The 15,193-nt window shown below is 38.3% G+C and overlaps 5 protein-coding genes across 6 annotated transcripts; 2 read left to right on the top strand and 3 right to left on the bottom strand.

Annotated features, from left to right (window-relative positions):
• Nucleotides 1-675: 675 nt before the first annotated feature.
• Nucleotides 676-4,548, bottom strand: LOC130689954 (PDZ and LIM domain protein Zasp-like). Its single transcript, XM_057512906.2, has 11 exons — nt 4,417-4,548; nt 3,359-3,748; nt 3,142-3,293; nt 2,417-2,519; nt 2,276-2,338; nt 2,099-2,217; nt 1,772-2,043; nt 1,533-1,710; nt 1,372-1,457; nt 1,211-1,313; nt 676-1,144 (listed from the first exon to the last, which is right to left on the bottom strand). The coding sequence occupies exons 2-11, from the start codon at nt 3,464-3,466 to the stop codon at nt 1,009-1,011; spliced, it is 1,320 nt and encodes a 439-aa protein (XP_057368889.1). The 5' UTR covers nt 3,467-3,748; nt 4,417-4,548; the 3' UTR covers nt 676-1,008.
• Nucleotides 4,549-4,642: 94 nt separating this feature from the next.
• Nucleotides 4,643-6,409, top strand: LOC130689982 (tryptophan-rich protein TspO-like). The gene is made up of 4 exons (XM_057512942.2): nt 4,643-4,755; nt 5,065-5,308; nt 5,422-5,643; nt 5,717-6,409. Exons 2-4 carry the CDS (start codon nt 5,207-5,209, stop codon nt 5,906-5,908), a joined length of 516 nt encoding a protein of 171 aa, XP_057368925.1. The 5' UTR covers nt 4,643-4,755; nt 5,065-5,206; the 3' UTR covers nt 5,909-6,409.
• On the bottom strand, nt 6,179-9,310 carry LOC130689947 (translation initiation factor eIF-2B subunit epsilon-like). The gene is made up of 11 exons (XM_057512890.1): nt 9,034-9,310; nt 8,646-8,962; nt 8,383-8,557; nt 8,080-8,321; nt 7,885-8,007; nt 7,662-7,815; nt 7,408-7,600; nt 7,126-7,353; nt 6,886-7,058; nt 6,545-6,823; nt 6,179-6,481 (listed from the first exon to the last, which is right to left on the bottom strand). Exons 1-11 carry the CDS (start codon nt 9,166-9,168, stop codon nt 6,419-6,421), a joined length of 2,082 nt encoding a protein of 693 aa, XP_057368873.1. The 5' UTR covers nt 9,169-9,310; the 3' UTR covers nt 6,179-6,418.
• Nucleotides 9,311-9,379: 69 nt separating this feature from the next.
• On the top strand, nt 9,380-10,014 carry LOC130689990 (TP53-regulated inhibitor of apoptosis 1-like). Its single transcript, XM_059495985.1, has 4 exons — nt 9,380-9,476; nt 9,546-9,562; nt 9,623-9,787; nt 9,867-10,014. The coding sequence occupies exons 3-4, from the start codon at nt 9,641-9,643 to the stop codon at nt 9,957-9,959; spliced, it is 240 nt and encodes a 79-aa protein (XP_059351968.1). The 5' UTR covers nt 9,380-9,476; nt 9,546-9,562; nt 9,623-9,640; the 3' UTR covers nt 9,960-10,014.
• On the bottom strand, nt 10,015-15,138 carry LOC130689950 (serine/threonine-protein kinase Pak-like). Of its 2 annotated transcripts, XM_057512897.2 has the most exons (15): nt 14,984-15,136; nt 14,512-14,695; nt 14,357-14,453; nt 14,240-14,294; nt 13,889-14,155; nt 13,747-13,787; nt 13,448-13,641; nt 13,192-13,387; nt 13,008-13,133; nt 12,796-12,943; nt 10,941-11,033; nt 10,728-10,878; nt 10,463-10,665; nt 10,273-10,361; nt 10,015-10,206 (listed from the first exon to the last, which is right to left on the bottom strand). In XM_057512897.2, exons 2-15 carry the CDS (start codon nt 14,688-14,690, stop codon nt 10,057-10,059), a joined length of 1,989 nt encoding a protein of 662 aa, XP_057368880.1. In that variant the 5' UTR covers nt 14,691-14,695; nt 14,984-15,136; the 3' UTR covers nt 10,015-10,056. The 2 variants fall into 2 exon arrangements, with proteins under 2 accessions (XP_057368880.1, XP_057368879.1); XM_057512896.2 differs by lacking the exons at nt 10,015-10,206; nt 10,273-10,361; nt 10,463-10,665; nt 10,728-10,878; nt 10,941-11,033 and adding an exon at nt 12,015-12,722 and having other exon boundaries at nt 12,794-12,943; nt 14,984-15,138.
• Nucleotides 15,139-15,193: the final 55 nt, after the last annotated feature.

Here is a 15,193-nt window from a genome sequence, read left to right on the forward strand (position 1 = left end):
GTTTTTCTTCTAATATCGTCTGCTACGTGAAACTGCACAACTTTTCGTTGGTCATGACTTTTGATAAAAATACTAGTAATCTGAAAAGGAAACAATTAAACATGCAAAGCAAACTGCACGATGAAAAGCAAGAGTTTGCCAATTTCATAGATTTGTCATTAAGGGAATGTTGACTTGACGGCCGGCAGGAATGTTTTGGCGGTCGAGTGCGAAACGACGTGAGCCAGCCAGCAGCTCTGGGTTTGTTGTGTGCCTGCACACTGTACGGTGTCTATTTTAGCCCGTTGCTGCAATGGGCCCTATATACATACTTCTCGATTTTTCTTTCAAAAAATAAATTTGTTTTTCTTTAATGCCCTTGAAAACAAAAAAGAAGGAGAGGAGAAGATCCGGAACTCTCTATTTCCATCCAGCAGCTCCAGCAAATTTCTGTTTTATTTTTTCATTGAAAAAAAAGAAAAGAATCAAATACAAATGGCAGACGAAACCCCATGTTTGAGAAAGACTCTCGATATTATGACAGACCACACCAGTCGAATTTCTGACAGCAAACTGACTGCATTAACTGTCTTATCTTTCCCTATACACGTAGTATGTTATATTAAACTCGCATAAGCTTTGTTTATCTTTTCGAGAAGATATCATGTGACGTTCGTCCAACGTATACATACAGTGTTTAAGTTTGACAGGAGATTTTTATTTTTTCTTCAGCCATAATAGACATCACAAGGCAAATCAAGAAAGTTTGGATTAATATCAACAAAATTCGTCTGCTGGTGCCAATAGGAATCATCAATAAGAAATAGCGTGTTTGTTAAGCAAAGTATATTATTATTATTATTATTATTATGTGTAATTATATTACAAAGTCTTAGAAGGACGCAGGCATCAAGTTATGCGTTGGGTAGAGAAGGAGTAGGATTGGGATTTGGCCAGGTTTGACGTGCGTGAATTTTTTAAGTTTTTTTTTTCTTTTTCTTTAAGTATTAAATAATTGAAAATGTATTGTTATTTGAACGAAGATGGCGGGAAGATGCGAACGCCCCCTACGGGAGGTGTTCCAGTCGCCATAGAAATCAGAGAAGCGCCAAGCTGCTTGGCTGCCACTTCAGTTGTCATTGCATTCTTTGGTACTGGGGCTCCCCTTTTAAATGACGTGTCATTAAACAACGTCCTTAAGATAAATTCATTTTTAAAAGAAATAGCTTACGGTTTGACTGTAATGGGTGTCAAATCAGGTGCCGGTGGTTGATGACTAGCCACCAATTTGGCGTGAACATCGCAGTACAATTTGTTATTGATCTTGTAATATCCTGTAGACAAGAAAAATTTTAAGCATTAAACTCGTTAAATGTCAAAGTAAACACTTACCAACGTTTTTGAGCGAAGTTCCGCACGTTGAGCATTTAAAACACTCGACGTGCAAATTCTTTTCCTTTAAACGGACGAAGACTCCCCTGCGAATATTCAACAATTGCGAAATTTTTTGTTCAACAAGTGTCTGCAAAAATTATTTTTCGTAAGTCAAATACACAATGAGGCGATCGCATTCAGCACATCGTGGGTTGTCGGCCGTGGCTTGCGGAGGTTCAGGACCCTTGAAATTTCTGTTGACCGGCGCCGTTGGCGCAGTCACGGAACGGACTCCAGCCGGACGTGACACAGGGGCCGGCACTGGAGCAAAGGGTGACGTCACAGGCGCAGCCGGTGCTATTTTATTGAAAGTATTGTAACTTGTGTGGTTTATAGAATTTCACGCTTTTTGCAATACCGAATTGTTGTTGTTGAATGGGATGATGGACGACAACGGGCTGTTGTTTTGGTTGTTGCTGTTGAACGACAGGATGGTGCACGACAAACGGTTGCTGCTGGGCTGCTGACCCTTGGCTTTTAATCGGTGGATTAACAGATACAGCACGATGAGTCATTTCCGCAGGATCTTCTTCAACCTCATCTTTCGGTTCCTTGTCCATTTCTTGCAGCATTTTCAACACTTGGCTATTGGACGAGTCGTAGATTTTCTCATTTTTCTTGAAATTGATTCTGTTGAGAATATAAATTGTTATGCAATTTCGATGGAATATCGGATTAGTAATACCCAAGAACTCCCTGAGACAGGACTTCAGCTTGGGACGATAGTGTCTCGGCAATCTTTTCCTCGCTATACAAACCCATAGGTGTATTGAATTGTTGACGATTTAACGTCTTTGCTTCGTCCTACATAATTAAATTGTTATACATTTTTGAATAAATAGGTTAGCATAAGTAATAATACCTTAACAGAAGAAGTAAATGGCGCAGCTTTGGTGTTGTGTGCGGAACCGATCCTAGGAGCTTCCTGCCAATTCAAACCGCCCGCCAGAAAATTTAAATTAGTTTGCTTTTCTTTTTAACAAATTCTCTATCTAATTAATACTTCATGGTGAAGAGCCAAAGATGTTTTAGTCAACAAGGATTCGCCTGTTGGTACCTGGACGGGTTCGACCAATGGCGTCACTTGCGGTTTCCATATTCCAGCTCTACAAATATAAATTTCAATATTTAGGAAAAAAAAGTAGAACAGACGTAACCTAATTTAACAAGAGGGAACATTTAGTTTAGTGGACGCAGAAAAAAATGGGCGTCTAACATTATTTCGCGGACTGATCGCTTAAAGACCAGAAATAGATTCGTTCCCGTCCAGACTGTTCAGCAGGGCTCACAGTCGGTCCCGATTTAGAGTCGACCTCTCTTTCTCTTTGATCCACATACTCCCCAACAGAAAGAGAAAAGTCTTTAAGATCTTTTTTTTTTTGGGACGCCATCGTTCAATTTTGCCTTCAATCGCCAGCGCCGCCACGTTAAAAAAAAACGAGTTTCAAACAGCGCGCCAATTCTTTTGCGTGTGGGTTACTTGTAGGACGATGGTACCTCATTATTTTTTTCGGGAGGGATGAAAAACAAGAAATGGAAAAACAACAACGGAAGCCATCGCTCTCTTGAGAAAATATCTGAGGTATTTCCGCTAAACCCACGTTGCCTTTTAGCTTATTTGTCTACGTGCGTGACGTCACACTCCTTTTTTGTTTTCTAATTTATTAAGATAATGTTTGTCTCTAGGAAATGTTTTCTTGATTTTTTTACTTGTTTGCTATTAGTTACCGTCCGATATGCAGTTGGAATTGATTGCCGGCTTGAGAAATGGTATCTAATGCTTCCTGATGCCGTAAGCGCATTACGTCGATATCATTCACTCTCAAAATCGCGTCTCCAGCTTTCAATCCAGCAGTTTCCGCCAAACTTCCCATATTCACCTGTTTTAATAGAAGTTAAATAAGAAGAGACAAGGAGAATCATATTGCATTCGACAGTAGTTTACCCTTAAAACAGTAAGGGGAGTAGCGAAATCTAATCCGCCTTGAAGCCGGAATCCCCAAGGTTGTTGGTTGTTGGAGCGGCACATTTGAATGGTTAACGCGTGGGCCATGGTACTGTTGTTTGTAACGACTATTCAAACTGATACGAATAAAAACACAGCACGTTGGCACCGAAAGCTCTCAAATCTCAGTTCGAGTCAGGATACAGACGCCCAGTCGGGATGGCGTCGGCTCAATGACTGAGAGTTCCGATTGGAGATTTCTCACAGTATATGTCTGTATGTGCAGGGAATGGTGGACTGTCGGTCTCATTCCGGCGACAAGTCTGTACACTCGAGTCGACCCGGAAATCGTTTTCTGAATTCTTCCATTCATCCGGTTTGGATATTCATCTGAAAATAATTGGCACACAAATTGAGATCTGATTAGTCGTTTTCAGTTCAACTTGATCGTAAATGCGGTGTCATTTCACGGTTTAATGCGATTGTATCATCATACAAAAGAATAAACAAAACGTCACCGCATCCGCTTGAGAACTGATGGATCGTTTTGTGTTTCTAAAGCCTGTAAATATTTAGGATCTCGTAATCCCTAAGCGACTATTACGTAGGCACAAGCCCACACTACATGGAAGCTACAGTCACAGTAAATACGTTAAGTAGACTAAAAAGAATTCCTTTTCTCTAAACAAGTTCTTTTGCTTCTCCCTTTCCTGCTAAAAATACCGGGGGACGGCCCATATATTCTAACTCTCCAACGAGCACAGCCTGCAATGTCACATGCATATGTCGGGCCTCTTTTTTTTCAGAAATAAATTCATTTTGCCGAACACAGTCACGGCTATTTATACATGAGGAATTTTAACCCGTCGCTTTCTACGTGTTCCGCTTCAGTTCAGGGCTGACCTGTATTCCAACAGTTTAGACATAGACAACCATCATAAAGACAAACGGATTCGCTGATAGATGACAACCATCTTTTTTCTATCGTTTGGTCGTGACGATTCAGAACGTGATCGAGTCAAAACAAAGAACACTTTGATGGGATAAAAAGAAGATACCAAATAAACGAAGCATTAGTCATCGATCTTCACGTCCACAATGTGTAAAAACTCAAACAGTTCGAGATGTTGGCATACCCGGACGATGTGTCACGATTCTATTTCTATTTGTGTTCGTCAACGCAGTATTTAGAGGGTAACACGTTTTTAATTATCAGTCACTTTTCTACTTCTCATTCTAAATATGATCGCTAGATGGTAGCTTGGTCACGCGACTGGTGGAAGAAACATAAATAAACGAATGTGCCTGACAGCAACAACAAATAGATAAAAGTGCGAAGAACATGGCAAGCAAAACGCTCGTCACGTGAAAAGAAGAACAATTACAGTCTATTCCAGGTATCCTTGCTCAGAAAACGATATGTTTAACTCTACTTGTCAATTCTTGACACCAATAAAATTTGCCTGTGTTAGGTTCACGTTGTTTGGGTTCACGCTTAGTTTATAGTTGAAATTTGAACGAAATATACAGTGCGTTTCTCCATACGCCTATCGCCGCGTGTGAAAAACTGGCTGGCTTTTTTAGTTGATCTTAGAGTTTTCCTTATTTTATGACCCAGGGTCAAGTTAAGATAAGAACCAAATAGTATCATTTTACATGTGCATCTGACTTTTTTCACTTTCTTGTCTGTTATATAACATACCAAGTTCCTGGTGCCACGCACGTAGACCACGCCTTCCGGCTAACGACGAGCCATATATTTCAAGCAGCAAAAGTACAGTACCAGTATCCATTTGACCGCGTAACTGAAAGGTTTCAGAGATTTCGTCAGTGACTTTGAACTTTAAAATGGAAATCGTTTGGTCAGCCATCATTTTGACTCTATTACCCTGGGTAGGATCCTTCGCCGGTGGTACCATTACGCGAAAGTACATCAAAACTTGGTACGATGTAAGTAAATCACCCTGTTAAAGCCATGCTTGAAAACACACTGTACATGTTTCTGTCCACAAGCGGCGTTGCCATTAGGCGCCTTTCTTTTAACATTTGAATTTTTACAACAGAAGGATATCAAGAAACCAAGTTGGCGTCCTCCTAATTTGGCATTTCCTATTGTTTGGACATACCTTTATCTAACGATGGGCTATGCTTCGTACTTGGTATGGCGTGATGGCGGTGAAACCTTGGATGGCCCTGCCAGGTTGCCGCTGACGCTTTTCGCAATTCAACTTGTTCTCAACTGGGCTTGGTCTTACATCTTTTTCTACTTTCACAACTTGAAATTGGTATCTACGTCAAATTGATATAATTTTTAAAAATTGTGATTAATTTTCTACTAATTGTGCTAACAATTTACAGGCATTTTATGAAATCATCGTTATGCACGTCACCATTGCTTCTTGTGTCTATACTTTTAAATCCGTCAATGAAATAGCTTCTTATTTGATGATTCCATACCTAGCATGGGTCAGCTTTGCTTGTCTACTTACCTATACAATTTGGAGAATGAACCCATCCAACAACAAGCCGTCAAACAAGAAGAGAAATTAAGGGACCTCCATTTAGTAGGATTACTTTCCATAAATCCTACATTCCAACGTTGTCAAAGCTGACAGCCCCCAAAGTAAAAAGGGGAATTCCATTAATCGCATGAGTTTTCTAAATACATACATCTCACTGAGAAAATCTCTTTTTGTTTTTGGTGGTTAGATTGAAGGTCTTTTTTGTTTGCTGGTTGCATAATTACTGATGGAACTTTATGTAGCCGTAATTCTAATCTTGAGGGAGGAAGAAGAATGTTTGCGAACGTGTGACATTGCAAGGTCAACAGCCATTCATTTACGTCGAGAATGAACTCAACTGGCATTTCTTGTTAAAGACATTTCAAGTACACTTGTTTACCGAAGATTTCACCATATCATAGTACTAACCCATTATTATCGATTTATCAGCTTTCACACTATACAATGTGTAGCAGTGAGATTTTAGAAAAAAAAAATGATCCTTGAACATATTGTACTTAATTACATCTCTCAGAAGAAGCGGCCAGTTGTGAAGCTTTCAATCTGATTCATCAGAAGACTCCTCTTCTGCTTCCTCTAACCAGGTAATAAATGGTTCCACCTGTTTAAAAAGTCAAGGAGATTTAACAAAATTTTAAAACGTTAATGTACGACAATGGCTCACGATCTTTCGAATGGTAGTCATTGCACTGGGATCGTTTGGCGGATTGGCATGCCATTCCAGAATTGCGTCTTCATGTAACACGTCTTCCCCATACAAATAATGAAGAACTTTGCAAGTAATTTTAGCAAATTGAGGGTTATTAACTCCATATTCTTCTAGAGCTTCTAAAGAATCCAGCATCGACTGATTATTCTTCAAATAATTTCTAAGAACAGGTAGGAAATGCTGCAAGATCGGTCGTAGCGCAGCCCAGTCATCATTCGTGCCAGAACCACCCTTCTGTGTACATAAAGATCGTCCATGACAGTAGCCAAGTTTAAAACAAATCTACTCATGTTTACCTTTGTCATGACCAACGGTAAGGAAAGCATAGCTTTGACGACGAGCATGTTGACTTCTTTCATTGTTACATTATAAGCATATTTAGAGGAGTTGATCTCAAGCACCAAATTATCGCCTTTAATTTTTTCTTCATAGCCCCTCTGCAAACTCTCCAAGACTTCATTGTAGAAAGCTGTACAATAAAAAGATTTATCAAATAAGTAATAATTTTGATTTATCTGTCGTGAAAAGCGTTTTACATCTTGCATTCATGTCCTCGGGCAGATCTCCAACTTCCAGGTCTTCTTCGTGCTCTTCATCTTCATCATTATCAGCTTCATCTTCATCACCTTCTTCACTCTCTGTGTCGTCTTCAATTTCTAAGCCCCACAGTTCATCGACTAAAGATTCTGCATCCGAATCCTCTTCAATAGGGCGATGGTAGACATAGCCGATGCTGTCAGCACTTACAGGTGTAGGTACGTTTTCTAATGAACAATTCCAGTAAATTGCAATAAATGTTTTAGTTGATGTTTGCATACCTTCTTCTTCGTCAGAACTTTCAAAATCGTTTTCCAGTTTGGGAGGAGTAGCCATCAAACGTGTATTGGCAGGAATCTTTGTACCCGGAGCTAATTTAACTCCAGGTCCTAGGACGCAACCATGACCCAATTCGACTCCTTTCTTTAACACAACACCGTCAGCAATGAGGGCTACTTCAACATGACATTCATCCTAATTAAAAATGGCTATTCGTTTATTTATTGATTTATCACGCAACTTTGTTTTATTTTACCTCAATAATGACATCATCCCAAATGTACGCATTGCTGATACGTACGTAGTTTCCGATTTTGCAACGCTTGCCAATAACCGACTGTGTCACAAATGTATGTTCTCCTATTTCGGAGTTTTCTCCTACTACAACATCCATCTCTAAAACGCTTTCCCTAAAACAAATGGGCGTTATAGCTGAATATGTGTGAAAACACACACGAAAAAGAAACAGGTTACTTTACTTGCCCAAGGTGACGCCTGGCTGCTTGTAGACATTGTGACGAGACAAAGCGTGCCTAGGAGTTATTTCACTCCGATTTAAATCGGGAACAAGTGGATATGTCCACCGTTGAATTATGTCTTTGCTGTCAATGATTAAATTCAGAAAATTCCTCATCATAATAGAAATACATAAAATAGTAGATAAATGATCTCACCTTACAGCATCATACATAGAGATATTTGACACATGTGCTGCGTATGATCCTTCCAGCTGATGATAATATATGGTGTTGTTGAGAATTTCTTCATTGATAAGGATACCGCGGACAAAATCTCCCCACGTTTGGTAATCGAAATTGTCAGAGAAGAGTGGTAAAACTACTGGCGAGCAGATCGAAATGTGCGTATCTACCAAATCATAGCGCAAATCAACAAGGCCATGCTCCTTAAACATTTCCTATAGAAAAAAAAATTATTAAAACGTGAGATTTTTTAAAAGTATGAATGTGGTAACCCACCAAGGGGAAACTAAGTTTCTTCAGATTTTTAGATTGCTGGTAGTTTAATATACGTCCGTTTGTGGGATTGATGGCTAAGACGAGTTCTTCTTCTGCTGAACGCGACCGATGGCCCAAGAAAGATTTTTTAAAGATGTGAGTCATGACAATCCCTTTGTCAGTTTTCCTCTTTTCCCTATGAAAAGTCAAGTAGTTGCAATACAGGAGAAAGATGCTTCTATGATTCTTACACATATCTATATAGGATCAATGTAGTTATTTACCTGTGCTCTTCTAGTATAGGTATTAGTTGTACATTTGATACTACATCAGCAGACACCAGTATAAAGTCTCCTCTAATCAAGGACTTTCCATCAATGTCTCGCAGAGAATCTCCAAGAGAACGGCAATCATCAGAGCTCTGAGAAATAACTTCAATCGACATGGGAGATGCAGCTCTCATCCATTTGGATTCTCTGAGGTATAATCGAATCTGATCAGCATGTGCTACACAATACACAAATGTTTTTTGGACTCCACTTAGAAGTAGAGATTCCAAGGCATAATCAATCATTGGCCTGTTGACCAGAGGAAGAAGTGCCTAAATGGAAATACCAATATAACTATGTCCATTATTTTTTCAAACAAAAGTTTAAGGTCTTATGCCCTCACCTTGGGTTTCAAATCGGTGACGGGGGCGAAGCGTATACTGAAACTATCCGCGATTAAAATAGCTACGATAACATCTTCTTGCTTCACAACCTCCGAGCCTGGCTTAGCCGTTCCTGATTTGACAGCTTTGCTCATTATTCAGTTAAACTTTTCAATTTTGGATCGTAAAGCCAATGCTTGCATCAAACTAGAAAAGAAGTTAATAAATAGTACACATGTAAAGCTAAAGACTTCAAGCCCGTTTAAGGATGAGAAGTCGAAAGTTCACGCAGACAGTGTGGAGATGATGCAAATTATTGTCTGCTATTTGTTGCCATAGGGCATTCGATAAAGCAGACGAAATAATTTCTTCGTCATAGTGATCGAATTGCACATTTGTGTAGTTCTGCAATCAAATTCGTTGTGCACCGGCATTAAATTAAAGACACAACCGTGTTTAAAACGTGTAATAGATATATATATATATATTTTAAAAACCTTTATTTTCAATATTTTTTTATTTATACCTCTAGTCCACCTACAAATCGAGGTAAGATAAAACTGAAGTCAATAAGGACCTTCTGTTGATTAACCAATTTGAATTTCATAGGTTAACTACTATTGTGCTATGAATAGCGTTAACGAAGCGTGCAGTCAGTTGAAGCAAAATTATGATGCATGCTTTAACACATGGTTCACAGAAAAATTCCTGAGAGGAGATCATTCAACAGACACATGTAGTCCATTTTTCAAACTGTACCGTGAATGTGTAAGGGTAAGTTCTTTGGATACAAGCACCCAGGAATGTTTCATCACACTATTCTTGTGTGTTCTTTATATCTTTTTTATTACAGAAAGCAATTCAAGATCAAAAGATTGACCTTAAAGAGATAGAAAAAGAAGTCATGGGCACTGAAGAAGAGCTCAAACCACCTGGTTCTAAATGATAATTATTCTGCAGCAATTATTTCCTCAAATAATAAATCATTCTTGTAAAGAAAATGACTACACTCGTTGTATTATTAATCTTATGAATAACATCTCTCATTTGCCTTGGACAAAAGACTGAAGGTTTTCTAATAAACCAACAAACAGTTGGTGTTCCCGTTTTGTAGCGAGATCACTCAATTTCTCAGCAAACTCGTTCGATACACCTCGCTCTTCAAGTAAATTCATGAGAAGATCGTACATGTACTAGAAAAAAAAAGTGATTTTAATATTAGTAACGATTTGAATAATCAATTTGGCTATAGGTAGTACCCCATCAAGAATATCTCCAGCAACAGCATAGGTTTGATCATTGTGTTTGCCCTCAAAGACTGCAAGTTCATCAATTGTGAAGATGTCATCTGAAATAGGTAACACAATGTTATTTTACAATCAATAAAAAAAATGATCAAATTGATACTTTCTTCCCAACATTACTATAGTTATTTTATGTTCTACTCACTTGGAGCATCTTCAACTTGCTCTCCAACATCCTGAATGTAACTGCAAGCAAATCTGGTAACTTGATTTCCTTTAATTAGTTTAATTTCAAAGTGTGGCCTTGATTTCATTTCTGCTTGGGGAGCATTGTCTGCTTTGGTGTTCAGATCTCCTTCCACAATGTCAGCATCAACAGAATGGTTAACATTCACTATGATCTCAATTCTTATAAATAAATAAAATGTGATAAATCATTCACACCTTAGATTCACTATACATCATATTACTGTTCATCATTGAATTTCTTAGACAATGCTATCTCTGCACCGTTGTGTTTAACGTCAAATCCATCCAGGTTACCGACATCCCTAGACTTGCTCATACCCTTCTTTTCAACAGAAATTTCTTCCGAAAGGAATTCAATCAACTCTTTGTCACCTTTAAAATCAAAAGCATTGATAATTTACAATATACTGTAGAATAGTTGGACTAGTTGTCACCTCGTGTGTGAACTCCTCGACATTCTCCACATGGGCAGGCAGAGCCTAATGGAGTATGCTTAAACGCAGGTGAAAGTTTCGAGGGAGCAAATTGATTAGTAGGGTTAGACATGTACCAAAGAGACCTAGTAACCGGCTTTGTTAGCCCCACGGACCGCATGGACACCGGTAACGCACGTGAGACATTGCGAACGACGTTAACCACGGAAAACGACATTATGTTAATGGGTGAAAGTTGACCGCTCTTTATAAACTGGTCTATAAAAATGATGTACTATTTAAGATATCGAAGTGACCTTAACTACCACCAACAAATTTTCCACACGCTTATAGAGATTTTACACTAGCAGATCGGAATATTCTAGGCTTTTACTCCACGAGGGCGCTTCGATTAAATCGATTCTTTTGACGCGATAGTCGTGTTCATTTTGATTACGATAGTTTTGTTTATTTCTGTGTATAAATTTTTTGGTGAATAAGCTCACGTTTTGTGTTCAAGTAAAGCATACGCATACGTTATACGTATTTATTATTATTATTTATTATTTATTTATTGTACGGACGTGAGTAAAATAACGTTGCCGTGTACGGTCGATCTCTTTTGGTTCAATATGATAATACAAGAGGTATTGTATATGTTTGCGATTGTAAGTTTCGCTCCGAAGTCAGTTTTGAATTTCGCAGTATAATAAATAATATTTATACTGTTTAAGAAATTAACTGATCCCATTAACTGGCGTTCCGTGTATTCAAGTCCACTTGTTTTATTGTGATTTATACATATACAGAGGTTTTTAAAATATACTCTTGATACTAGCCTGCCTACCAACTAACCTGCTAGCCGCACTATACTGTACGCCCTAATGGTGTTAGGCACAGTAAGGTTAACTTACCAACAACCTACAAGCTATGACTACCTCTTCTCTACCTCAGTTTGTGGGTCAATCTTCAACATGTAGTGAACACTACTACAGATCAATGTGAAACGTTTGTATATGTGTCAAGTTGTGCAGTGTATATGCATATTGTTTTGTTTTTTAGTGTGGTGTGGTGGTAGAACTAATAATAATAGGATGGAAGTTCAAACCTGTATTGCATCATTCCACATAAGAATAAAAATCCAAGCGAAAATGTGTCTTATAAACATAATGTGCTGTGCACATGCAACACAATACTATGCAATTTTAGGCACAAGATACAAGACTAGTAAAAAAAACAGTGGCTTCTGGAAATCATAGTTCCGCTTGATAGGACAGTTTAAAATTTAAACAAAACAAGGTACTTCAGTCAGATTTTAATACTATGTCCGAAGTCTTAAAAAGAAGCATTTCAAGAAGTTACATTGCATGCGTTAAGATATTGGCACTTAGTTTGGTCCCGCTAAGTTTCTACCTTATACCGTCTCTATGGACTCGTAATTGTCAATTAGGGCGACGGCAGTATCTCTCACATTTTCTTGTTTAGTATTTGCTGAGCAGCTTGAATATTTCCTTTAAGTGTCCGCAAATCAGAAGCACGAAGAAGAAATGGATGCTTCAGTAATTCTTCACTAGAAGCTCTCTTGTCCGCATCTACTTCAAGACATCGCTCCAGAAAATTTTGAAATTCGGGACTCAGTTTGTTCCAAGACGGAACTTGTGGGCGGCCATTAGTGGCGATCAAGTACAAAGCTCTAAGTTGGGTTTCTTTCAGGTAAGGTGGCTCACCGTCTATCATTTCAATGGCCATGATTCCAAGCGACCATATGTCAATCTTCTTCCCGTATTTCTTCTTTGTTACAACCTTTAAATTACCGAAAAATTGGCATCAGAAATGTTTTTCTGCTAGTGTAAATAAGGTGAAGGGAAGTGTACCTCTGGGGCCATCCAATACGGGGTTCCAACCATCGTTTGTCGCTTTTCATCTCCTTGGATATTTGCGCAAAATCCAAAGTCTGTGACTTTAACAGTACCATCCAGGCCCAGTAAAATATTGTCTGATTTGATATCCCTGTGAATAATACCCTTAAAAAAAATAAATACAATGTTTATAATGGTATACAAGGCGTAAATACTTTTCTTTACTCACCTTACTATGTAAGTACGTAATACCATTAAGAACTTCACGGCAGACGCCAGCTATCTGGCCTTCTTTTAGCACCGTTTCTGTGACAACATCGGTCAATGGCCCTCCTTCTAATAACTCCATTACCACCTAATCCACATTTTCCAAAATTATGGAATGTTTTTTTGCAATAAGCTATTACACTAACCCAAAGATGGTCCTTCTCATAATAAGCGTCGAGAAAATTGACTAGATTTGGATGAATGATGTCACGCATCACGAAAATTTCATTAAGAATCATTTCGCGTTTGGGTTGTTTAGACAAATCAATTTCCTTGATGGCAACACGTTCATTCTTTCCATCAGCCTCCGAATCGGCGGCTATGTAAACCGTGCCAGACGCTCTGGAAATCAAATAAATCCTTAACTATACAATAAAAGAGAAAATCAAGGGTTCGTAATACCCAGCGCCAACTTCTTTAAGACGAGCATATCGTTTAAAAGGATGTCCGCATTTGCAAAGTTTTCGTAGTGCGGAGTCAACTTCATCGTCAGTCATCATCCCATCCACTTTAATTTCTTTTTTACGAATAATAAGTGGGCTTCCCCCGTCAAAATCTTCGCCGTCATTTGCTTGTTTGGCTTCGTTAGAATTCCCCTAAAACACAACAATTAAAAAAATGAATAAAAAATATTAAATACCGATCCTTTAGTTATCAGTAGATATCAATTATTAAAAAAAAAAAAACAAATAAATATTTACATTTTTCGTAATAACCATAGTTTTGTTGAAATTAGTTCCACCTACCGCGAAGAAAAATTATTAGTTTTAAAATAGAACTCCTGAATTACACCAGAAAGCAACAAAACTATCTACTTTAAGCTTTGCGCCAAGGAATACTTACAGTCATCAAGATTTGTCGATTCCAAAGAAAGCCGGTTGCTTTTGGGAGGAATAATTGGCAGTGGAGGTGGAATATGGCCTGTAGGGGAGCGAGATGACACATCGCTCAAAGACGGCCGACGTGATGTCGTTTGTGTCATAACGCCAACAGGCGGGCGGGAGGGTAAAGCAGGTGGTGTTTGGGATTGTTTGCTAGATACAGTCATAGAAGCCATACCGAGATTCACTGCTGCACTAGCAAGCATAGCGGTCGTAACTCTGCTTGTTCCTTATTGACGAAAATATTGCATTCAGCTGCTCATTTTGAAAAGGGAATACTGTGGCAAAGCTCAAGAAAGGGTTCAAAACTTACCCATGTTTTCTATTTCCATTGACTCTTTTTCTATTATTTCTTTGGTAGCCAAAACCTTAAAAGATAATATGTAAATAATAAACAGTACAATAAGAAACTTAAAATAAATGAATTCACCTTAAAAGGCAAGTTTTTGGGGCCTTGTTTTTGAGAAAACATGAAATATTGTACTGCATGAAGAACAGCATCTGGGTTCTCGTTTAATTCTCCCTGACTATACCATGCTAAGACTCATTAAAAAATAATAATACATACATTTAATTATGACTTACGTCAGTTCCTTATTGACCAGCTTTAGCCATGCTTCAGGAAGACCTTCTAGAGCACCTGTTTGATGGTTAAGAGCTACATGGACATTATGAGAAACACTCATTGGACCACTAATATCTGAAGGTCCTGAGTCAGTTGGTGAGTTGTTTCCACGCTTAAAAAGATTCTTTAGCCGTGACATCCTTACTAAAATAAGAGATTGTACAAAACAAATCATTACTTTTGCATAGCTATTTTGCACTTAGTGGAACATGGGACCCATATCTCTGTAGCAGCAACTTCAACAATTTCGACGTAAATAGAGGTTAATCAATGCACATTGCGTAGGGTTTTTGAGTTTCGTTGAAGACATTTGTTTTCTAGAATTGATTAAATCGTGCAGATATTCATCTTAAATGTAACAAGCCACATTATAGTAGTTAATAGTGTTTATTGTTTTTATTTGTTGGACTAACTAAACTCAACAATTATTACCTGTTTTTGACTAGATTTGGAGAGAAATCTTGAACATTAGGCGAATAGTGGGAATGAATTAGACAAAAACTGATAACTACTCAGATACTTTTCAATCTCTATCTCTGTTTTGCACAGTTCAATGCAGGATAATGGCCAGAAGAGCGAGTATTAGACTCCGCCTTGAACTGAAGCTGAATGTCACTAGCGATCCTAGCGGCGAAGGGCGGT

Source organism: Daphnia carinata, chromosome 6 (assembly GCF_022539665.2).
Source record: "Daphnia carinata strain CSIRO-1 chromosome 6, CSIRO_AGI_Dcar_HiC_V3, whole genome shotgun sequence".
Classification (NCBI taxonomy): domain Eukaryota; kingdom Metazoa; phylum Arthropoda; class Branchiopoda; order Diplostraca; family Daphniidae; genus Daphnia; species Daphnia carinata.